Below are 25,244 nucleotides of genomic sequence, written 5' to 3'. Positions count from 1 at the left end.
CACACACACACACACACACACACACACACACACACACACACACACACACACACACACACACACACACACACACACATAATAGTATGACATTAACTAACACAGCTTGTCTCTGTACTCTGTGTGTCTGTTCAGTCTGTGGACTTTTGTACTACCCTGTCCTCTCCTCTCGGCCCGCAGGGTGTCTAATATCAATCATATCATAATATCATCTTTTCTCCTGTTCAGTTACAGTGTGGTGGTGACACGTTTTTTCCCCCATACATGTTCCCCCACCTAGTTGAAATGCTGCAGATCTGTTCAAGTTAATTGAAGACACGTCGCACACACACACACACACACACACACACACACACACACACACACACACACACACACACACACACACACACACACACACACACACACACACACACACACACACACACACACACACACACACACACACACACTCACTCAAAAGCACTAGTACCTAGAATCAGGCACTCCCAGTCAAGCTGTTGTAGTGTTCACAGCAGACAACACACCTCAGAGCTGCTAAAGACACCTTGGCAGAGACGGATTTGGTGGCTCGAGATGTGTGCATGTGTTTCATTCTAACATCACATTTTCATTCTAATGCGTGTGTGTGCGCGCAACGCATGCGCCTTGTGGTGTGTGTGTCTTTTTTCTTGGAAAAGCTCCATGCAGTTAACCGTATTCATGAAAGAACTATGAGGTTGGCACCAGCCACAAGCATAAACAAATATCACACACACACACTGCATTATTGATTAGGCTGGGCAGCCAGGTCGCTAAAGATCCAAGGCGAAATTCAACGTCCGTCCAGGTACCCATGACGTCGGGAGATTACCTAAAAACCGGCCACAACGGTGAGCGCTATAACCATCAAGTAGGCCTGTGGTTTGCTAGAGCAATATGGATGTAGGCCTGTGGTTTGCTAGAGCTCTATGGATGTAGGCCTGTGGTTTGCTAGAGCAATATGGATGTAGGCCTGTGGTTTGCTAGAGCAATATGGATGTAGGCCTGTGGTTTGCTAGAGCTCTATGGATGTAGGCCTGTGGTTTGCTAGAGCAATATGGATGTAGGCCTGTGGTTTGCTAGAGCTCTATGGATGTAGGCCTGTGGTTTGCTAGAGCTCTATGGATGTAGGCCTGTGGTTTGCTAGAGCTCTATGGATGTAGGCCTGTGGTTTGCTAGAGCTCTATGGATATAGGCCTGTGGTTTGCTAGAGCTCTATGGATGTAGGCCTGTGGTTTGCTAGAGCTCTATGGATGTAGGCCTGTGGTTTGCTAGAGCAATATGGATGTAGGCCTGTGGTTTGCTAGAGCAATATGGATGTAGGCCTGTGGTTTGCTAGAGCTCTATGGATGTAGGCCTGTGGTTTGCTAGAGCAATATGGATGTAGGCCTGTGGTTTGCTAGAGCTCTATGGATGTAGGCCTGTGGTTTGCTAGAGCAATATGGATGTAGGCCTGTGGTTTGCTAGAGCTCTATGGATGTAGGCCTGTGGTTTGCTAGAGCAATATGGATGTAGGCCTGTGGTTTGCTAGAGCAATATGGATGTAGGCCTGTGGTTTGCTAGAGCTCTATGGATGTAGGTCTGTGGTTTGCTAGAGCTCTATGGATGTAGGCCTGTGGTTTGCTAGAGCAATATGGATGTAGGCCTGTGGTTTGCTAGAGCTCTATGGATGTAGGCCTGTGGTTTGCTAGAGCAATATGGATGTAGGCCTGTGGTTTGCTGGTCGCTTGTCAATCCCACTCATAGGCACTGTTTTATTTTACCCTATCCCAAAACTTAACCCTTACCTTAACCATTCTGAATTAATGCCTAAACGCAACTTTCGAAATGTGACGTTTATGGACAAACGTTTGATTCTGAAGTGAGACTGTGAGAGTTTGTTGGACAGAGATTTAAGATCAACCCCCAGTCGTCCGTAGCTCTGTGTGTGTGTGTGTGTGTGTGTGTGTGTGTGTGTGTGTGTGTGTGTGTGTGTGTGTGTGTGAGTGAGAGAGAGATTGGCAGCAGAGAGAGGGCAGGTTTTTCTCTGTCTCTCTCTCCCTACCAGCTGTTGTCTAACTAGTGTACCCCCTCCCCAATGCACAGGGGCTCCAGTTCTGTCAGCTCAATGGAATACACCACTACACCTGTCATTATGAACTAGCTATTGGATTATTACGAGTTTGTCTGTCTGTCTCTCTCTCTCTCTGTCTGTCTGCTAGGATCTGGCTACTAGCACACTCACGCTCATACTATTATGTGTGTGTGTGTGTGTGTATGTGTGTGTGTGTGTGTGTGTGTGTGTGTGTGTGTGTGTGTGTGTGTGTGTGTGTGTTTCACTGTGTGTTGGTCTTCACCTCCCGGCTCGCTCCACAAATTCCTCTATCCCCCCCATCACACACACACACACACACACACACACACACACACACACACACACACACACACACACACACACACACACACACACACACACACACACACACACACACACACACACACACACACACCAATACATACAGGGGCTCCAGTTCTGTCAGCCCAACGGAATACACCACCACACCTGTCATTATGAACTAGCTCAGCAGACCCGACGGAATACAGGTGTAGAATATGTGGGGATTGTTTGTCTTGTAGTAGCAGTGTTGAACGGTGCTGTGATCATGTGATGAGTATCTTTACCTCAAGATTCGTGTTTTCTGCCAGAGTTAATGCCAAGGCTTTAGCTCAGTGGGCTAACCTGGTCTTGAAGCATGCAGATAGATTTCATTTCTGGAGTGCTCTACTACTCACTTCAACCACCACCTTCAGAAGAGCATGGCTGAAGTGGGCATTGTGGTGCTCATGTGAATTTCCTTTTTCGGCTTCAGATCTGCCTACTTCTCACTTAAAACAGTTTTTATGTTTCATATTTGTGTCAATGCAGCTGAAAGCTCCCTCCCTACAGGTCTTCACCTTTCACACAACTGACGCAATATCCCGTGTTCCGAATGAACACCTTATTGACATTGTCAAGTCATGTGACGTGTTTCAGTCCCAGACCTCTTATTGGAGCACTGCTGCTTTACATGTTACATGCTAACAAGCAGCCTTGAGACACACCAGGGATCTGTGTGTGTGTGTTTATGTGTGGGTGTGTACAGTGCCTTGCAAAAGTATTCATCCCCCTTGGCGTTTTTCCTATTTTGTTGCATTACAACCTTTAATGAAATTGATTTTATTTGGATTTCACATACACAAAATAGTACAAATTGGTGAAGTGAAATGAAAAAAAAATACTTGTTTCAAAAAAGTATTTAAAAAATAAAATGGAAAAGTGATGTGTGCAAATGTATTCACCCACTTTGCTATGAAGCCCCTAAATAAGATCTGGTGCAACCAATTACCTTCAGAAGTCACATAATTAGTTAAATAAAGTCCACCTGTGTACAATCTAAGTGTCACATGATCTCAGTATATATACACCTGTTCTGAAAGGCCCAGAGTCTGCAACATTACTAAGCAAGGGGCACCACCAAGCAAGCGGCACCATGAAGACCAAGGAGCTCTCCAAACAGGTCAGGGACAAAGTTGTGGAGAAGTACAGATCAGGTTTGGGTTATAAAAAAATATCCAAAACTTTGAACTTCCCACGGAGCACCATTAAATCCATTATTAAAAAATGGAAAGAATATGGCACCACAATAAACCTGCCAAGAGAGGGCCGCCCACCAAAACCCACAGACCAGGCAAGGATGGCATTGATCAGAGAGGCAACAAAGAGACCAAAGATAACCCTGAAGGAGCTGCAAATCTCCATAGCGGAGATTGGAGTATCTGTCCATAGGACCACTTTAAGCCATACACTCCATAGAGCTGGGCTTTACGGAAGAGTGGACAGAACAAAAGCCATTGCTTAAAGAAAAAAATAAGCAAACTCGCTTGGTGTTTGCCAAAAGGCATGTGGGAGACTCCCTAAATATATGGAAGAAGGTACTCTGGTCAGATGAGACTAAAATTGAGTTTTTTGGCCATCAAGGAAAACGCTATGTCTGGCGCAAACCCAACACCTCTCATCACCCCGAGAACCCCATCCCCACAGTGAAGCATGGTGGTCGCAGCATCATGCTGTGAGGATGTTTTCCATCGGCAGGGACTGGGAAACTGGTCAGAATTGAAGGAATGATGGATGGCGCTAAATACAGGGAAATTCTTGAGGGAAACCTGTTTCAATCTTCCAGAAATTTGAGACTGGGATGGAGGTTCACCTTCCAGCAGGACAATGACCCTAAGCATACTGCTAAAGCAACACTCAAGTGGTTTAAGAGGAAACATTTAAATGTCTTGGAATGGCCTAGTCAAAGCCCAGACCTCAATCCAATTGAGAATTTGTGGTATGACTTCAATATTGCTGTACACCAGTGGAACCCATCCAACTTGAAGGAGCTGGATCAGTTTTGCCATGAAGACTGAGCAAAAATCCCAGTGGCTAGATGTGCCAAGCTTATAGAGACATACCCCAAGAGACTTGCAGCTGTAATTGCTGCAAAAGGTGTCTCTACAAAGTATTGACTTTGGGGGGTGAATAGTTATGCACGCTCAAGTTTTCTGTTTATTTGTGTTATTTCTTGTTTGTTTCACAATAAAAAATATTTTGCGTCTTCAAAGTGGTGGGCATGTTGTGTAAATCAAATGATACAAACCCCCCCAAAATCCATTTTAATTCCAGGTTGTAAGCCAACAAAATAGGAAAAATGGCAAGGGGGTTGAATACTTTCACAAGCTACAGTACTTGTAGAATAAAGTACTATACATGTACTGGTTCTATATTGTCCTCTCTCCTCTTCCCTCTCATCCTGTTTTATCCTCCCCTCTCATCCTGTCTTATCCTCCCCTCTCATCCTGTCTTATCCTCTTCCCTCTCATCCTGTTTTATCCTCTTCCCTCTCATCCTGTCTTATCCTCTTCCCTCTCATCCTGTTTTATCCTCTTCCCTCTCATCCTGTCTTATCCTCCTCTTTCATCCTGTCTTATCCTCCCCTCTCATCCTGTCTTGTCCTCTTTCCTCTCATCCTGTCTTGTCCTCTTTCCTCTCATCCTGTCTTATCCTCTCCTCTCCCCTTTCATCCTGTCTTATCCTCTCCTCTCCCCTTCTCCTTTGTAATGTGATAAGGTTGCTTTAGGGATTTATTTTCCAACAAACACTGTTTTATTTAATGCATCTATCGAGAGAGAGGGAGACAACCAGCCAGCCAGCCAGCCAGCCAGCCAGTCACCTTTTTCTGTTACCACTTACACCACCATTACATCACACACACATCGTCACAATCCCCAGTCTTGATCTTCTGCTCTGTGTTCTTCTGAGTCATCAGTCTTTCATCCTCTGTTTGGACCGTGTACATACACACACACCCTGCGAGTGTGTACATCACTACAGCAACCATGACACCATTAATAGTTCAACATCACTGGTACACACTCTCTGAAGTCTTGCCAAGATGGTGTGTGTTTGATTGGTGGAGGAGTGGAAAGTGGGGTGTGAAATACACTGCTGGAGGAGAGAGCAAGAACGAGCGCAAGAGAGAGCGAGAGCGAGAGAAGGAACCTGAGTGAGCTGCAGTGAGACAAGTTATTTTGTCTCTGTCAGTGCAGTATCTGACTGTCACATTAATACACTATGTAAACAAAAGTATGTGGACACCCCTTCATATTAGTGGATAAGCCTATTTCAGCCACAGCCGTTGCTGACAGGTGTATCAAATCAAGCACACAGCCATGCAATCTCCATAGACAAACAATGGCAGTTGAATGGCCTTACTGAAAAGCTCTGTGACTTTCAACGTGGCACCATCATAGGGTGCCAACTTTCCAACAAGTCAGTTTGTAAAATGTCTGCCCTGCTAGAGCTGCCCCGGTCAACTGTAAGTGCTGTTATTGTGAAGTGGAAACGTCTAGGAGCAACAAGGAGCAAAATTGTCTATCCACGGTTGCAACTCTCACTACCGAGTTTCTAACTGCCTCTGGAAGCAACGTCAGCACAATAACTGTTTGTTGGGAGCTTCATGAAATGGGTTTCCATGGCCGAGCAGCCGCACACAAGCCTAAGATCACCATGCGCAATGCCAAGCTTCGGGTGGTGTGGTGTAAAGCTTGCCGCCATTGGACTCTGGAGCAGTGTAAATACATTCTCTGGAGTGATGAATCACACTTCACCATCTGGCAGTCCGACGGACGAATCTGGGTTTGGCACAGTGCCAACTGTAAAGTTTGGTGGAGGAGGAATAACGGTCTGGGGCTGTTTATCATGGTTAGGGCCCTTAGTTCCAGTGAAGGGAAATCTTAACGCTACAGCATACAATAACATTCTAGACCATTTTTTTCCTGTTTCAGCTTGAAAATTCCCTCCTGCACAAAGTGAGGTCCATACAGAAATGGTTTTCGAGAACGGTGTGGAAGAACTTGACTGGCCTGCACAGAGCCCTGACCTCAACCCCATCGAATACCTTTGGGATGAACACCGACTGCGAGCCAGGCCTAATCACCCAACATCAGTGACCAACCTCACTAATGCTTTTGTGGCTGTCCCCGCAGCAATGTTCCAACATCTGCGGATTAACAGGCCGTGTGCTCCGAGCATGTGCTGACCAACTGGCAGGTGTATTCACAGACATTTTCAACATATCCCTGATTGAGTCTGTAATACCTGTCAATGGTGGGTGTAGCTGGTGCATGGAAGTCAGGCGCAGGAGAGCAGAGATGAATGGATAAAGCACTTTACTTATGCAATCATGATACAGAACGCAAGTACAAAGTACCGGCTGCCACAAAGCACGGGTATAAAACAAAACCCGGGGCAAACCAGCCGGAAGCGTGTCAACCTTGACAATAAACAATACCCCACACAGACATGGAGGGAACAGAGGGTTAAATGCACATGTTAATTAGTAGGAGATGTAAACCAGGTGTGCAGGAAGACAAGACAAAACAAATGGAAAATGAAAGGTGGATCGGCGATGGCTAGAAGACCGGCGACGTCGACCGCCGAACGCCACCTGAACAAGGAGAGGAACCGACTTCGGCAGAAGTCGTGACAATACCAACATGTTTCAAGCAGACCACCAAAGTCCCTGTGCCCAACAACACAAAGGCAACCTGCCTAAATGACTACAGACACGTAGCACTCACGCCCGTAGCCCTGAAGTGCTTTGAAAGGCTGGTAATCGCTCACATCAACACCCTTATCTCAGGAACCCTAGACCCACTCCAATTTGCATACCGCCCGAACAGATCCACAGATGATGCAATCTCTATTGCACTCCACACGCCCTTTCCCACCTGGACAAAAGGAACACCTACGTGAGAATGCTATTCATTAACTACAGCTCAGCGTTCAACACCATAGTGCCCTCAAAGCTCATCACTAAGCTAAGGACCCTGGGACTAAACACCCCCCTCTGCAACGACTAAGGAGATGATTGTGGACTACAGAAAAAGGAGGACCGAGCACGCCCCCCATTCTCATCGACGGGGCTGTTGTGGAACAGGTTGAGCTTAGCCCCTGTACATCACTGGGGCTAAGCTGTCTGCCATCCAGGACCTCTACAGAGGAAGGCCCTTAAAATTGTCAAAGACCCCACCCACCCCAGTCATAGACTCTTCTCTCTACTACCGCATGGCAAGCGGTACCGGAGCTCCAAGTCCAGGGCCAAAAGGCTCCTTAACAGCTTTTACGCCCAAGCCATAAGTCTCCTGAACAGGTAATCAAATGGCTACCCGGACTATTTGCATGATGTTGCTAAGTGCCAGCACATTCTCTATTTTGTGCCCACGTCTACATGCTAACCTCTTTCTACGTCCCCCTCGTTCTCCCTCTCTTTTTGGGCTGTCACGTTCTGTCTGTTCCACCCAGGGCTTCTCTTCACACGCTGACAGCTCCTATCAGACCACACCTCTACACCACAGATGAGTGTGTGTGTGTGTGTGTGTGTGTACATGTGTTTGCCCCTCAAGCTGGCATTTCTTCTTCACATCAATCTCCTACCAGCCCTAGCTACGGGCTCCCTGTCTCCCACAGCTAGCCCAGTTTAGCCGAGGACACACCACACACGCACAAGAGAGAGTGTGTGTGTGTGTGTGTAAGAATGATCAAAGAGCTTTTGAACACAAGCGGTGTTGTTAAAGCTAAATAAAACGACACAGAAAAAGAATAGAGTGAAGGAACCATGTGGTTGATGGAACAGGACTAGGAGAGGAAAGAGGATAGAGGGATTGTGTCTGTCATCGCAGGGGTTGGCCGATCAGGCTGTTTGAAAGGGGAGCTGAGGATAACATTATGACAATATTGCCGGGGATCCAGGCAGTTAGCCAGGCCCATATTGCATGTGAGAGAGGATGTGTGTTGCGTGCATTGTATGTGAGAGAGGATGTGTGTTGCGTGTGATGGTTGACTTGGTGCTAGGAGCCCATAGGGTATAATGAAAGCTGTTAGTGAATGTGTGTCACCTATCTCAGAAACAGAGCCACTATCCGCAGACAGCAGATCACATACACACACACACACGTGGCAACGCGTGCACACACACACACACTATATGACAAGAGACACAACAAGTCATCTGTGTGTTTCTAAGAATAACAGCTGCTTGTCTTTCCCTCTGGCCCTCTTAAATGGCTCCCCCTCCTCCCCCATTATGAAGATGGATTGTTCTGATCCAATGCCAAAACCACCTCAACACCCTCTGGGCTCTACCAAATGGACCCTGAGGGGGTTGAAAAGTCAAATCTAATGACCTTGCAGGACAGATAAGGTTAAACTGATGATTCACTCTTCACAACTGTTGGGCGTTGGGTATGTAACCTGTCTGTGTGTGGGTTTTTTGTTTTACTATACTTGTGACCAGAAGTCCTCACAAGAATAGTAAACCAAGGAGAATTTGAGGACACTTGACTGGGTAGGGGGAAGCAATAGACTAATACAAATGATGTTCTCTTTCTATAGTTATGGTATATAGTTCTACACACACACACACACACACACACACACACACACACACACACACACACACACACACGCTGTTTCCTGTTCAATTAAAAGGGGCAATCTGGGGGCAAACCAATACTTTTAGGGGTTAACAGCTGAGGGATGGGGCTGGAGGAATGTAAACCCCTTTAATGACAGAGCTATGGATGCAAGGACTGACCATCCATGATATCAAAATGGTAGTTTTAACCATGTTTAGAAGATATACAGTGTTTCTTTACATTGTTTACAAATAATGGAATAAAACAAGCTTATATTTTGGGGTCTGGTGGGGTAAACAGTTGGACTAAGCTCATGAAGCATTTGTTATATTCTTCAAGAACTGAGCTATTCATCCCAGATTTCCCATTTTTAAATGTTTGCTACCTTTACAACTACCTTTACACTTTCAAGAATGCCCTTCTTGGAAGTGTGACATGTTTGTTTACTGTTTTGTTACTTATGCCGTAATCTTTATTTGAAACAATTTATTGCCCAGAAACATTTGACATTGAAAGCTTTAATGATCTATCTTGTGAAGTTAAAACAGATACTTAACTTTAACATGTAAAAAGTATTTTAAATGAACAATGTAACCAATGGCACTGCAGTAATCCTCTTCAAACAACATGTTAAATTCTTTCAGTAGAGAAACAAAACTCCAACAAATGGAAGTTGAGTAGATATGTAACGGTTCACCAAACCCACGGTTAGGTACGTTTTGTGGTCAGTTCAGTTTTGGCACAATGGCTAGAATGAAATGTCATTCACCATGTTCAGCATTCACAATGTTGCTCGCATTGTCTGTTGTTACCGGATTGTTATGTTGGGCCTCTCAAGTGTCCACTACGATGCTGTATTTGCAATCATGTGGAAGGTGGGTATTTACCAGTTGTGATGCATTCATGTGGAAGGTGGGTATTTCCCAGTTGTGAAGTCTTACATATCAGTTGGATGCATTCATGTGATTTGAACACATTGAGAAACGCAAATTGGCTAATGGCCAACAAACTGTGTCAACTATAAACTAAAAGTATAACTACAATGCTTATTAAAAAAAAATGATAGAGTGCAAAAACCACAATAATACTGTAGATTTCCTTTTGTGTTTTGTTGTTGCATTTAACTGCCCAGAATGCTGTTATAGAGGCCATTTCCTTAGTAGGTGATGTCAGAGGTCACCATGTGGGAGAAGTGGGTGCTTAGGATGACAGATGAGTTTCACACTATTAATTACCACTATTCAAGTGGATTTGTTTCCCAGTGGTATGTGGTAAATTGCCACATGGTTTACGAACGCACCACGACACTGCCTCAGTCAGTGCCAGATGCGCATTTGTGATTCTCATAAAAGGGGTATGTTTGTAGCACGGTACATCTCCCACTCCGGGTTAATGTGATTGGCTGTCACTGTTAAGTAAGCGCAACACAGGGTGCATTGGACAATTAATTGAAAACGTAGGCTTTGGTTTCCTTATATAGAGCGGGTACTACCTGTTTGCAGACATGGGTGCAAGAGGGAAGTTCGTAAAGTGACTCGAGCACGTCCACAAGGTACTGAAACCCCTTATTCTCAACCACCGAGAATAGGCGCACATCCTAGGCGCACATCCATCCGCTGCTTTAAACCGAAGAGGGTAAAACATATGTAAACATAGCCTACCTATCGCTCTTATTGTTTGGCCCAGTCCGATCAGATGCCAAGGGCTGCTTCAATGCAGAGGGGAGAAGATGTTGGATTGTTGTTCCTTTGTGTTTCAGTCTTGCTCCGGTATACTGGTGTGATGTCGGCCTAAATCTGTCAACATGTCTGACGTGTTGGCAGATGCGTAGGCTATTTTCGTTGATCGTGGTGACACTCTGTTAACGTTTTGTCCACAACTCTCTGTCCATCGCCGTTGGAATTTACTTGGAAGCCAAAATGTCTCCAAACTGGAGATTTAAACGATTATTAAGGATCCTCCAATTCTGGTTTGTTGACCCCACAGAACTGGTTCCCGGCTGCGCCTCACAAAAGGACAGTTTGAAATGCGACAATTAAGATTGTAACAAAAATGTTCAATGTGTGCATTGTCTCTAGTTGTTTTATTGGAATAGCCTGAAATGTTTTTTTGTTTGTTTCAGCTTACATTTATTCAAGAGGCATAAGTCTACAGCGCATTGTAGGCATAGCCTATAGGCAGTGGCAGTTCTAGCTTGTATGGCTTCCTTCAGTGTCCCCCACCCCAAAAATTATAATCACCATTCTGCACTAAAACATTTTTATTCAGACATCTGGAACAATACAAATAAATAATCATGACATTTTAAAAGTATATAAAAATATATACAATAATAAGACAAGTACCAAAGACAAATAGAAACAAATTTGTGTTGAATTGGCACTCGAGCATTAATACATTACCTATCCCCCAACACTGTCAACCAAGAGCCAAGACTAAACCAATTCACCTTGGTGGTGTGCAGACTGGTTTTATATTATTCTTAACGATTTTGTATAAACCAGAAATAAATGCAACAATATGTCTGTGAATTATGAATGAATTGTGGTTTATTTGGTAGCATTTCATAGTGTGGCTGATTTTACTAATTGCGTTACTACTGTACAAAGTTAGAGGTCCGCTATTTGATAGATTCCCCCACTCCCCCTACCTCGGGCTTCCAGTGGAGAGACCTGAGGTCAACCTACCCCCGCCCCCCTCCCCATCTCGTACTTCTGAGTGGGAGACTTTCCCAGGCAGTAGCCTGCCTAGCTCACAAACTAGAATCAGGGCGCCCACTCTGACAAGGTTAATTGACCCACAGTCCCACACGGTGACATTATATTATTGACGTGATGTGCGAATGAGCGATACAAAACCGATCACCCTCGGCAAGATGCCGTCCTGGGCGGCTGCCCATGTCGCCTATACCTAAATCCGCCACTGCCTATAGGCCTTGTGCTTTCATTTTGTAAATATTTATTTTTTATGTATTCATTCGTGTTCACAGTGTGGACCGAACCAAGGTCCAACCTTTCAGTACGAATTCATGTACCGTTACACCCTTAAAATACACATTTGGCATGGTTTATAGAAACCTCCATTGGTAGAATATCCAGCGGTTCCTTGTTCTACAAACCGACATAGAAGTATGGATACACCTGTTTTGTAAATGTTTGGTTAAAGGTCTGGAGGTCATGTGGATACAATCATAGAAGGACACATCTTCTTTGTCCCAGTCCAGCTGAATCCTGTTCTTGTCTGGCTTCTCTTCCATTCTCATTGGTTCACCTTCCATCACTCCTACAGACAAAATTTTAACCTCCATAGTTGTCTCCCTGGCTACCAACCCCAGCCTTACCAACCACTCTTCACAGTACCCTTCATTGTACCCACATCGACCTCCCAGCTGTGAATCCCTGAGGTTAATCCCTCTGAGCCCAGGACGTCTCTGATTAACAACCTCTCTGGGTTATCTGGAAGACTCTTCGTCCTCTGCAAGGGTTAGGTCTTGTAGCTTTGCGGGAATGCAGTGTCATCGCCCAACTGCTTCTTTTCCACTTCCCTGATTCTGTTGGACAGCGATGACATCACTTTACTAATCTCTTCCAATTTCTCGTTCATCCTTTTACTCTTCTTCTGCTCTTCCTCCCTTAGCTTGGCTATCCTCTGCCTCTCCTTTTCTCAGGAAGAGATGCAGCCTCTCAAATTCATCTTTTATCTTGGTTTTCTGGGCCTGCGCCCCGATGTGAGATGCAATTTCTTCCCTGCAGGGTTTTGTCTTGTCAGCCATTTTATCCTGTAGGCTCGTTTAGTGTGAGGACAGACGCTGGGAGACAATAAGCAAGTACAGGGAGTGAAGATGAAATGGATAAACGGACATGAAACAAAACAAGAACAGCATCTGGACAGGGGGAACAAAATTACGTTAATGCTGACACGGGGAGGAAACTGAGGAATAGACAGATATAGGGGAGGCAATCTATAAGTGATGAAGCGCTGATCCGCGTAACGATGGTGACAAGTGTGCGTAATGATGGGCCGCCTGGCGCCTTCGAGTGCCAAGTAGAACAAGCCCAGCTTCTGGATGTGGCGGCGGCACATGAAGTGTGTTTGGGGTGTTGGAGCCTAGGGGTTCCCCATGAGATTTGTCCTATGTAGACTCCTCTTTGACCCTCTTTTTGGACTGCTTCTCCCTCCAAAGGGTCTCACCGGCGTTCCTCCTCAGGGCTGGCAGGGGGCTGGACCTCGGGAAACGTGTTTCTGGAGATGGGGCAGACCTTGGTCCCTCCCTGCTTCCAGGTGGCCTCCAGGCAGGTCCTGCAGAAGCTGTAGCTGCAGTAGAGGACAGCAGATGGGACATGACAGGTCGTCCTCCAGGGGGGAGAGACAGGCTGCCCTTCTCTCTGAACAACGGGAGCCAGAATGACCGAGGTTTTTAGAGCATTGAGAAAGAGCCTGTGTCAATGAATGTGTCTCGCCCTCAGTGTGCAAGAGTGTTTGAGGAGAGACTCAAGAGGAGAGGAGAGACTACTGTGAATAATCAGATTAATGCAATAGTTTGATTTAAAACTAATACTAATAAATCCAAATAATATCACTTCCCCTAATAACCCGGTATATATGGATTCATTTGATGATCGGACTATCTAGGGGAAGTGATGTCACGAGATCCCACAATTGTTACTTGTTGTCAACTCCTGTGCTCCCCTAGTAAACAATTGATAACAAGGGTAGCTACTTGTTAGCTAGCTAGGATACTGGAAGTTAGCAGAGATAAAAAGAAACATGAGTGTTTTGGTACTCCTTGTTTTTCGCGGTTTTCTTACAACTATTACAAAACGAGCTAAATCAAACTTTATTATTCTCAACGTTGGCGAAAAGCAGAAGACGCCGTCATTCCCTCATACAGCAGAGGCATCTTCCTTTGTTATCATGGTTGGAGAGGTACCGTTCTTGCCACCCCAGACCACTCATGGGTGTTGGATGCGAGTTCGCAGTAAAGGATTGGCGTGAGAGAGTGGTCCTCATAGAATATACTGATGCAGAATGGAGAGAACTTTCGCATGCCCTGAAGATCCTTTCAGAAGCTATGCGGCATGATGGAGAGAAGCCTGCGCCCCAATGATACTACTGTTCGTGCGGCTGCGCCACTTGAAATGCGAGTGGCGATTGCCTGCTACAAACTGGGAAGCTGTGGGGAATATTATGTTGTAGCCAATCAGTTTGCGGTAGACAAATCAACAGTGAAAAAGTTTGTGTGTATGTTCTGAGGCAACGGTGTCCTCGGTGATCAGAGATCTTATCAAAGTCCCAACGCTGGAGGAGGCCTGCACTATCGCACAGAGAGTTGAGAGGGTGTACCACACTCCGCAAATCATCGGATGCGTGGACGGTGCACATATCCCTATCCTGCCACCTACTGACGGATACAGGGACTTTGTCAACTGCAAAGGCCGGCCTTCCTATGTTCTTCAAGGGATTGTTGATGATACCTATCGGTAAGGTTTACCCCTGTTTCAATGAATGTGAATGAAGTACTTTGAATGTCTAATCTATATGTAATTAATATCTGTACATGTGTAATCTGACACAGCATTTGGAACATCAGCCGCAAACTGCCTGGGAGTGCACATGATGCAAATGTAGTGAGACAATCGACTCCGTTTGAGAAGGCTCACCTACTCCCAAAGGTTGGTACACACACACACAGTGGTCTACCTACTTACCTAGCATTCCATGGTCATCATGCCTCCTCACGTTAATTGTATCCAGAATGGCTAAATTGAGAGACACACACACACACTGTACTTCTGCGCTGCCTACCTGTTTACTTACCTTAATATCTTATCCACTTTCTTGATAATGTGTAATGACTTACTATTGTCATCTTACCTTTAGGGTGAAGGACATACAGTACAGGGAGGCAGGTGAACATTTTAGTTCTTGGCGACCTGGAGAGAACCCTACCTCAACCTGGTGCACAAGCACAGAATGCAACCAACTCTGATGGTCATGCTGCAAGGCAAGCCCTGACAGAGTACATGGCAGCTAACTTCCCTCTCCACAGGCGAGAAATGTAAACAAATTACCTGAAATGTCAAAGACTAAATAGGACTTAGTAGTACTACAAGTCGGCCTACTACCACTACTGTATTGAGCCAAAGCAATCCTGTCATAATATGTTGTAAAAATGTTTTGTTGATGCTAATAAATATTTGTTTTGAATTTTATTTGAAAGATGCACAAATGTTATCAAGTTGCACAAATGTTATCAAGCACAGCAATTTTGACTGCAACATTTACTTTAATTAACTAAAAAATATACATAGTTTCTTTTAAAGATTTTACTATTTTCTAGAGCTATCTTCTGTATACCACTCACAACACAACTGATTGGCTCAAACCATTAAGAAGAAAAAAAAGTCCAGAAATGTACTTTTAACAAGGCACACCTGTTAATTGAAATGCATTCCAGGTGACTACCTAATGAAGCTGGTTGAGAGAATGCCAAAAGTATGCAAAGCTGTCATCAGGACAAAGGGTGGCTACTTTGAAGAATCTGAAATATAATATATATTTTGATTTGTTTAACACTTTTTTGGTTAATACATGATTGCATATGTGTTATTTCATAGTTTTGATGTCTTCACTATTATTCTACAATGTAGAAAATAGTAAAAATAAAGAAAAATCTGTAAGTGTGTCCAATCATTTGACTGGTACTGTAACTATACTTAGGTATTCACATCCACACCACTCCATGTGCGTCTATGCACCATATGAATCTTCAACGGTTCTCTAGCCTCCCAGAGACTATGGTACAGTGGTCGTACATAGACAATTCCCAGAAATGCCTATAGACCGCTACTTCCTGTACATATAAAACAACACCCCGTGCTCAATAACACTCATGCTATTATTTGTAGTCCCAGACTACGATGGGCGGGGGTGGACAGAACCCCTAGATAATGTTATAGATAGAAATACTCAGCCCACACAGAACTGGTTGGGGTATCCATTCAATCATCTTTCTCACTGGAGCTAGTCCAATGACAGCTCTTATTCACTCTCTATTTAATAGCTACATTTCAATCTCTAATCAAATTTCAATCTCTTTATTATCCAAATTACAATCGCTTATTATCCAAATGTCAATCTTTTATTATCCACATTTCAATCAGTTAGTCTGTCACATCTCATAATCACACAACTTTCACATCCACATTCACTTAGTACTATTCCCAAACACACTCAGTAATCACCCTTATTACTCAATATGCATCTTCAACGATTCTTTGTCGCTACTTCCTATGCACCATATGTATCTTCACTATACATATAGAATAGCACCTAGTGCACTTTATGCTATTCTCTACCAGTGGCTGCAGACCACGTAGACACTTCTCTTATAAATGCCTACAGACAAATGCCTCACTGACAAATACCTCACAAGGCTTCCTCCCTCTAAGCTGAGACCTTGAAACTGAGATATATTTCGTTTTCAAAACAAGGTTCTGGGCATACTGCCAAATTGCAGATACTGATAGTGAGGATTCCTGCCAGGCACATTCAATCAGCCACTTGCATGAACACAGAAATTGGTTATTAGAAAAACACAAAGATAAACATTTCCATCACACCAGTTCAACAGAAATAAACCTTTAGGGACTTGCTCGTGGACTTCAGAGCCAACTATTAGCCCCTAAACTGAACTGAGCAACAACATGTTAGGAACTACGTGTTGGAACTAAGTCTTGGAAGTATTTTGTTTCTTCTTCATCAGCTGGTTGGTCAAAGAAGGCTGTGCTTGAGGCAGGATTGGCATGCATTTGGTAGTTTTCGGGAGGTGTGTGGAATCCTTGATAGGGAGATGGGACAAACATTGTCTGGGGCAGTGGTGGTGGCTGGATGCTTCAGAAGCCTTCATGCAGCAGAGGCACCACATGCTCTGTGGTATGTGCATTGGACTCCACAATCAAAGAGATGAGCCACTCCTCCCTCCCCTGGCTCTGCACTATCTGCGCCTCCAGCCATGTGTTTTTCTGCTGCCATTCTCTCCAAAAAGGTCTGGTGTTGAGAAGACCATTTAGCCATTGCCGAGTTACCTCTTCTTCTCTTTGACGTCACACCTGACACTGCAGAGAAATAGACCATATTTGTTTTTAAAAGATCATATATTATAACCTATAATAAAATGATTTGCTGAAATACATACCATATGTATCTGGCTGTGATGTTGTTTTGGCAGGCCTCTCTGACTCCCGTCCTTGATCAATCACAGATTAATCGGAAGCGCCTGTTGAATCACCTGTTTCTCAGAAAGAAAGAACAACACCGAGATGGAAACTAAGTTAACTAGCTAACTAGGCTGCATAACTGCAGATAGCAAGCAAACTATTGCCACCATTGCAGAAAATGTTTTCGTCATAGCAAGTTAGCTAGGTAAGCCAGCTACAACCTGACTAGCCAGCAGCCTGTGCAAAACAAAAAAAAATGTGCTAACTTAGCTAGCTTTCTGCTAGCTGGCTTGATTGGTATGTTAGTTTGATAGCTACCTTTCTAAATTTAGCTACTATCACTGTAACATGGCTTGCCACCATATACTATGGCCATCTCCATAGTATGTGTTGGCAATCCATCAGGGATAGTTAGCTAGATGGCTTTAACGTTACTTTCCCTAGCCAACGGGTAGCTAAAGTGAGTTTCTATCAACCTGGTTAGCCTAATGAAGCTAGCTGGCATTGGCTGTGTTTTAATACCTAACGTTAAACAAGCTAGCTACATCAGAAACTACATTAGCTAGCTAACTTAGCCTATCATTTGCAAGCCAACATACCTGAGGGTATTGATGATGTCTCATCCGGTGGAACGTCCTCATTTATTTTAATTGTATTTTATTTAATCTTTATTTAACTTGGCAAGTCAGTTAAGAACAAATTATTATTTACAATGACGGCCTACCAAAAGGCAAAAGGCCTCCTGCGGGGGCCGTGATTAAAAATAAATTAAATAAAAATATAGGACAAAACACACGAATCAAATCAAATCACATCACGACAAGAGAGACAACACAACACTACATAAAGAGAGACCTAAAACAACATCATAGCATGGCAGCAACACATGACAACAACATGGTAGCAACATATCATGGCAGCAGCACAACATGGTAGCAGCACAAAACATGGTACTAACATTATTGGTCACAGACAACAGCACAAAGGGCAAGAAGGTAGAGACAACAATACATCACGCAAAGCTGCCACAACTGTCAGTAAGAGTATCCATGAATGAGTCTTTGAATGAAGAAATTGAGATAAAACTGTCCAGTTTGAGTGTTTGTTGCAGCTTGTTCCAGTCGCTAGCTGCAGCGATCTGAAAAGACGAGCGAGCGACCCAGGGATGTGTGTGCTTTGGTGACTGGCAGAACGGGTGTTGTATGTGGAGGATGAGGGCTGCAGTATATATCTCAGATAGGGGGACTGAGGCCTAAGAGGGTTTTATAAATAAGCATCAACCAATGGGTCTTGCGACAGGTATACAGAGATGAGCAGTTTACAGAAGAGTATATAGTGCAGTGATGTGTCCTATAAGGAGCATTGGTGGCAAATCTGATGGCCGAATGATAAAGAACATCTAGCCGCTCGAGAGCACCTTTACCTGCCAATCTATAAATTACATCTCTGTAATCTAGCATGGGTAGGATGGTCATCTGAATCAGGGTTAGTTTGGCAGCTGGGGTGAAGGAGGAGCGATTACGATAGAGGAAACCAAGTCTAGATTTAACTTTAGCCTGCAGCTTTGATATGTGCTGAGAGAAGGACAGTGAACCATCTAGCCATACTCCAAAGTACTCGTATGAGGTGACTACCTCAAGCTCTAAACCCTCAGAGGTAGTAATCACATCTGTGGGGAGAGGGGCATTCTTCTTACCAAACCACATGACCTTTGTTTTGGGGGTGTTCAGAACAAGGTTATGGGCAGAGAAAGCTTGTTGGACACTAAGAAAGCTTTGTTGTAAAGCGTTTTTACCACAAAATCCAGGGAGGGGCCAGCTGAGTATAAGACTGTATCATCTGCATATAAATGGATGAGAGAGCTTCCTACTGCCTGCGCTATGTTGTTGATGTAAATTGAGAAGAGCGTGGGGCTTAGAATCGAGCCTTGGGGTACACCCTTGGTGACAGGCAGTGGCTGAGACAGCAGATATTCTGACATTATACACTGCACTCTTTGAGAGAGGTAGTTGGCAAACAAAGCCAAAGACCCTTCAGAGACACCAATACTCCTTAGCCGGCTCACAAGAATGGAATGGTCTACCGTATCAAAAGCTTTGGCCAAGTTAATAAAAATAGCAGCACAAAATTGCTTAGAATCAAGGGAAATGGTGACATCATTGAGGACCTTTAAGGTTGCAGTGACACATCCATAACCTGAGCGGAAACCAGAGAGAATACCAGAGAGAATACCAGAGAGAATACTATAGACATCAAGAAGATTATTGACAAGTTTTTCCAACACTTTTGATCAACAGAGAAAAAAGAAAGGCCTATAACAGTTAGGATCAGCTTGTTCTTTCCCTTTAAATAAAGGACTTCAATGGTTTGATCCTCAAAGCCCATGTCTAACCCTTCTCTGTTGTTGACAGTGGTCGATGCCCCAACATCCCAGTGAACATTTCACTGGATTGGATTCACTGGTGTTGTTTTGCTTCTTAGCTTTGAGGAAACCCTGTTTTAATGCCTTCCAACGAAACCTCATTTGTTCCACTGTCCCTGACGAAGCCACCCTCTCTCATTTTAGCCGAGACTTTATTGAACATGTCGCAGTTCCGGTGTTTACGCCCGTCTAAAAACGTAAGAATGTCCATTTCCTTTATGATATTTAACATGAACAGAATTTAGTTTTCGCTCCAAAAGTGTTGACTTTTGCCACTGGCCACCATATCCAAAGAACATCAACGCACGCGATCACTTCGTGCTGGAGTGGCGCGTTTAGTGTTGACGAAACAATCACATTTGACACATGCGCAGATTAAAGACACTAGAAAAAATCCGATAAAGGTGTATACATGGTCTAACAATTTGAAAGATAGCTCAGAAAACCAGGGGTTTTAATCGGACTATGCTTACTTCGATTATGACCGTACGCCGATTTAAGATAAACAGAGTAAGGTGTTTACATGACTAATGCCATACTTGGCCTACTGCCATAGTCAGTTGAAGATTCAATTATTAGTGTGCATATAAAAATACTCTTTGAGATGTGAAAATTAAACCTGACTCAAATGTAACTGTTAGGCAACGCTGGTCCCAACTTTGCCGAACAACTGTTCCCTCAAAGTTTGACTAGCTAGTTTTCCTATGCTTTCTGGCTGATGTTTTGGTCACTTTTGAATGCTGGCGGTGCTCTCACTCTAGTGGTAGCATGAGACAGAGTCTACAACCCACACAAGTGGCTCAGGTAGTGCAGTTCATCCAGGATGGCACATCAATGCGAACTGTGGCAAAAAGGTTTGCTGTGTCTGTCAGCGTAGTGTCCAGAGCATGCAGGCGCTACCAGGAGACAGGCCAGTACATCAGGAGACGTGGAGGAGGCCGTAGGAGGGCAACAACCCAGCAGCAGGACCACTACCTCCACCTTTGTGCAAGGAGGTGCACTGCCAGAGCCCTGCAAAATGACCTCCAGCAGGCCACAAATGTGCATGTGTCAGCATATGGTCTCACAAGGGGTCTGAGGATCTCATCTCGGTACCTAATGGCAGTCAGGCTACCTCTGGCGAGCACAAAGAAATGCCACCCCACACCATGACGGACCCATCGCCAAACCGGTCATGCTGGAGGATGTTGCAGGCAGCAGAACGTTCTCCACGGCGTCTCCAGACTCTGTCACGTCTGTCACATGTGCTCATGTGCACAGTGTGAACCTGCTTTCATCTGTGAAGAGCACAGGGCGCCAGTGGCGAATTTGCCAATCTTGGTGTTCTCTGGCAAATGCGAAACGTCCTGCACGGTGTTGGGCTGTAAGCACAACCCCCACCTGTGGACGTCCGGCCCTCATACCACCCTCATGGAGTCTGTTTCTGACCGTTTGAGCAGACACATGCACATTTGTGGCCTGCTGGAGGTCATTTTGCAGGGTGCTGGCAGTGCACCTCCTTGCACAAAGGCGGAGGTAGCGGTCCTGCTGCTGGGTTGTTGCCCTCCTACGGCCTCCTCCACGTCTCCTGATGTACTGGCCTGTCTCCTGGTAGCGCCTCCATGCTCTGGACACTACGCTGACAAACACAGCAAACCTTTTTGCCACAGTTCGCATTGATGTGCCATCCTGGATGAACTGCACTACCTGAGCCACTTGTGTGGGTTGTAGACTCCGTCTCATGCTACCACTAGAGTGAGAGCACCGCCAGCATTCAAAAGTGACCAAAACATCAGCCAGGAAGCATAGGAACTGAGAAGTGGTCTGTGGTCACCACCTGCAGAATCACTTCTGTTTTGGGGGGTGTCTTGCAAATTGCCAATAATTTCCACCTTTTGTCTATTCCATTTGCACAACAGCATGTGACATTTATTGTCAATCAGTGTTGCTTCCTAAGTGGACAGTTTGATTTCACAGAAGTGTGATTGACTTGGAGTTACATTGTGTTGTTTAAGTGTTCCCTTTATTTTTTTGAGCAGTGTATATCAGTGCAACTGACAGCAACGTATTCTTTACCTCAAGGAAGTGGGGGCAGAAACAAGACAGTTTTTAAAAAGCAGTGCAAAGCCTACACTTTGGAAACTGTCTCACATCATAAATTGTATGGCAGAGAGAGATCATTAGGATGAAAAAAAGTGGCACTTAAGCATCCAACCTGGTCTCAGAGCTTTTTCTATTATTCTGTATGTAAATCCAAGAATCTGTATTAATACTGAACAAAAATATAAACGCAACAATTTCAACAATTTTACTGAGTTACAGTTCATAAGGGAGGAATTTGTTTTTCATTTTACATTTACATTTGAGTGATTTAGCAGACGCTCTTATCCAGAGTGACTTACAGTAGTGAGTGCATACATTTTAGTTTCCCCACAAAAGGGCTTTATTACACACAGCAATTTCATCAGCTGTCCAGGTGGGTCTTTGGCAACAGCTCTGGTGGACATTCATGCAGTCAGCATGCTAATTGCATGCTCCCTCAACTTGAGACATCTGTGGCATTGTGTTGTGTGACAAAACTGTACATTTTAGAGTGGCCTTTTATTGTCCCCAGCACAAGGTGCACCTGTGTAATGATCATGCTGTTTAATCAGCATCTTGATATGCCACACCTGTCAGGTGGATGGATTATCTTGGCAAATGAGAAATGCTCACTAAAAGTAATGGAAACAAATTTGTGCACAAAATGTAAGCAAAATAAACTTTTTGTGTGTATGGAGCATTTCTGGGATCTTTTATTTCAGCTCATGAATCATGGGAGCAACACTTTATATGTTGCGTGTATATTTTTGTGCATTATAGTTGCAAAGTAGCTAAAAAGTAGTACGTAGGTGCAAAGTTGCTAATTAGCTAAAGTTGTCTGTGATGTGATTCGAACACGCAACCTTTGGGTTGATAAATATTCACGATATATGCCGACCCATCCACCTTGACCAACCACTCTTAGGTAACCTTCTGTCTTAATAACCCTACCAAACATAACATATCATACTAATTGGAGTGTGACATATTTACGTTTTCTATGTTACGTCTCGTCTATGAGACTAGGCTGGAGCATCTGTAACGTAACATTGATGGTGACGGCTCTATGACCCTGTGGAGTGAGAGCTCTAGATACCTCTCTTTCACACACTCACAGTCTTTCCATACGTGCACACACACAGCGGGAGTGGAGTGGAGCGCACGCGCATGGGAGGGAATTCGTTCCCCTACGCTACTCCAGTCCATAGCCTCACCAGCCACGTTATTCCAGCAACCGATATCCGGAAATATAGTTTAAGGATTTTTTAAACAGTGGACAGTTTCTCTTGTAGTGACGGACTTTCTCGTATTTTGCCCTCTCTCCGTTTTTCTATGTAGGCTATCTCACGCTGTTTTCTGGAGTTATTTTGGGGGAATTACTTCCTGTTTTGGAATTCTGCATCGCAAGTTTTGTAGCCAGGGAGATGTGACACTTGACTGCGAAACGAATGCCATTATTACAGGGTTGTGGTACCTACATACTACATCCATCCACTCACAGACTACCCAGCGTTAAAATAACGGACCACAAATCCACAATAGCTAGCCTATTATTAAGTTATAGAAACTGTTTGGATCGATGTAAGACTGCAAGGCTGTCACACATCATAATTGGAAATGTATTCATAAAAATAAGAACGGGACATCAAACTTCTATCAGCCTGAATTTCATTCTTAACCTAAACTCCCGAAAGTGAGTCCAAAGAGGACTAGACGCTGCTTCAGCCGAAGCACGCGCTTTCTCCCTACCACCCTGTAGACTGACCTGGATGCACGTTTTGACGTGGGCTTTTACGGAGACCCCCAGGTGGCCGTCACAACCCCGGTGTCAGCCCAATCCTCCGCAGGACAGAGAGGGGTTAGGCGGCAGTCCTGAGGCTCGGTGGGCGGTATGATGACTGACTTTCAGGCCCCCTCCACAGGCTGAGTGACACTTTGATGCTGGACTTTTGTCGTTCTCAAATATGATGAAATGGCAGCCCCGTAAGAAGGTAATTGGGACTTGTACATAGGGCTTCTTTCTGGACGCTGAGGCTACAAGTTGCCTTGCAATGCACACTTAAAAATTGAATGATGGCATGGGGATTGTGTTGCTATTGTCTTTGTGTTCTGCCAGAAGTTGAGTGTCCATGGAGAGATATGTCAGATTCACATAGGCTACTAGCCAAGATCACTCTCTCACACACACCACACTCAGATAGGACCTGAGGGAAAATACCTCTACTCTTTCCCATTGTGTACAGGTAACTGATAGGGCATGTAATCTGCGGGAGTGGTAATATAACACACACACACACACACACACACACACACACACACACACACACACACACACACACACACACACACACACACACACACACACACACACACACACACACACACACAGAGCGAGAGAGATAACCTATAAGGTACTTAATGCCTCTCTCTGGAGATATAGTACTGTGTGTAAGACCAGGTGTGTAATGTGATGGTGTAAACAGATTATTGACTGTTTATGCCCCATCTATGTGTCCTATATGTGTGTCTACCTGTACCTTGCATTGGTTTATTATTGTTAGTATTATTTCTTAACTTTTATTTAATTAGGCAAGTCAGTTAAGAACAAATTCTTATTTACAATGACGGCCAAACTCGGACGATGCTGGGCCAATTGTGCGCCGGCCTGTGGGACTCACAATCACGGCCGGTTACGATACAGCCTGGAATCAAACCAGGGCTTGTAGTGACGCCTCTAGTACTGAGATGCAGTGCCTTAGACCGCTGTGCCACTCGGGAGCCCTATTAGCAGTGTTACTAACTAAAACACCCCACACTCCAGGACCTAGGACTAGAGTAGGGTTGATCAAGTGTTTATTGATCATTAGTTGAATCAGGTGTGTTAGTGCTGGGCTGAAACAAAAGCCTATACATCCTGTATCTCTCCAGGAGCAGGTTTATTGAGTACTGTAGATTCTCTCCCTTTTACTACTAATGTTTACCCTAGCTTCAGAAGACAGCTATTGTGTGTCTGTGTGTCTCTGTTTGTGTACATTCAGTGTTGCATTAAATTACGGGTGTAAGCAAGGCGGTACGGTCCGTTAAGTCGTCCCGACAAAATATATAGTGGGAGTATGTCGTACCGGTAAAACATGAGCCTATCACAAAACAAAAAAATCTCAAGAAAACTGTAGGCTATTACGCCACTTTTTATCATTACCGCATGTTAGAGGCATGACCAATTTGCGAATGAACTTGAAAACGGGTATAGGCTACGCTCTCAAATGCGATGTGGTTCGAGGAGAACACTGACATTTTGGCAAGGCAGAGATGAGTGGCCGACACCGAGACGCGCGCGGACAGCAGTGGACGCATAAATTCTGGCGCAATGACAATTGCCAAATGTCATTACGGTTTTTGGTATTTTGTGTAACAGATGTGTCTTTCCATTCACAACTGTTTGGATGCTGTAAATGTTGAGAGTGGAGGGATGAACGTGCGCGGGTAGCCTAGTAAAGGAGCCCTTTGAAGTGGTTGTTTGACAATCAGATGAAAACATCATGACT

The 25,244-nt window shown here is 44.4% G+C and overlaps 1 protein-coding gene across 3 annotated transcripts in view; it reads left to right on the top strand.

The window, feature by feature from the left end:
• The window catches only part of LOC129818732 (tetratricopeptide repeat protein 28-like), a 114,754-nt gene that overhangs the window by 9,319 nt on the left and 80,191 nt on the right, over window positions 1-25,244 (top strand). Inside the window, exon 1 of one of the 3 annotated variants that reach the window (XM_055874908.1) lies at window positions 22,773-23,690. The exons of the other annotated variants lie outside the window; for them this stretch is intronic. Within the exon in view, the coding sequence (XP_055730883.1) occupies window positions 23,664-23,690 (27 nt within the window). The 5' untranslated portion in view covers window positions 22,773-23,663. Of the gene's footprint in view, window positions 1-22,772; window positions 23,691-25,244 lie in introns of those variants that run through there. 3 annotated transcript variants of the gene reach the window in all.

Source organism: Salvelinus fontinalis, chromosome 21 (assembly GCF_029448725.1).
Source record: "Salvelinus fontinalis isolate EN_2023a chromosome 21, ASM2944872v1, whole genome shotgun sequence".
Taxonomy (NCBI): domain Eukaryota; kingdom Metazoa; phylum Chordata; class Actinopteri; order Salmoniformes; family Salmonidae; genus Salvelinus; species Salvelinus fontinalis.
Note: the sequence above shows the minus strand (reverse complement) of the source record. Positions and strands in the feature narration are given on the sequence as shown.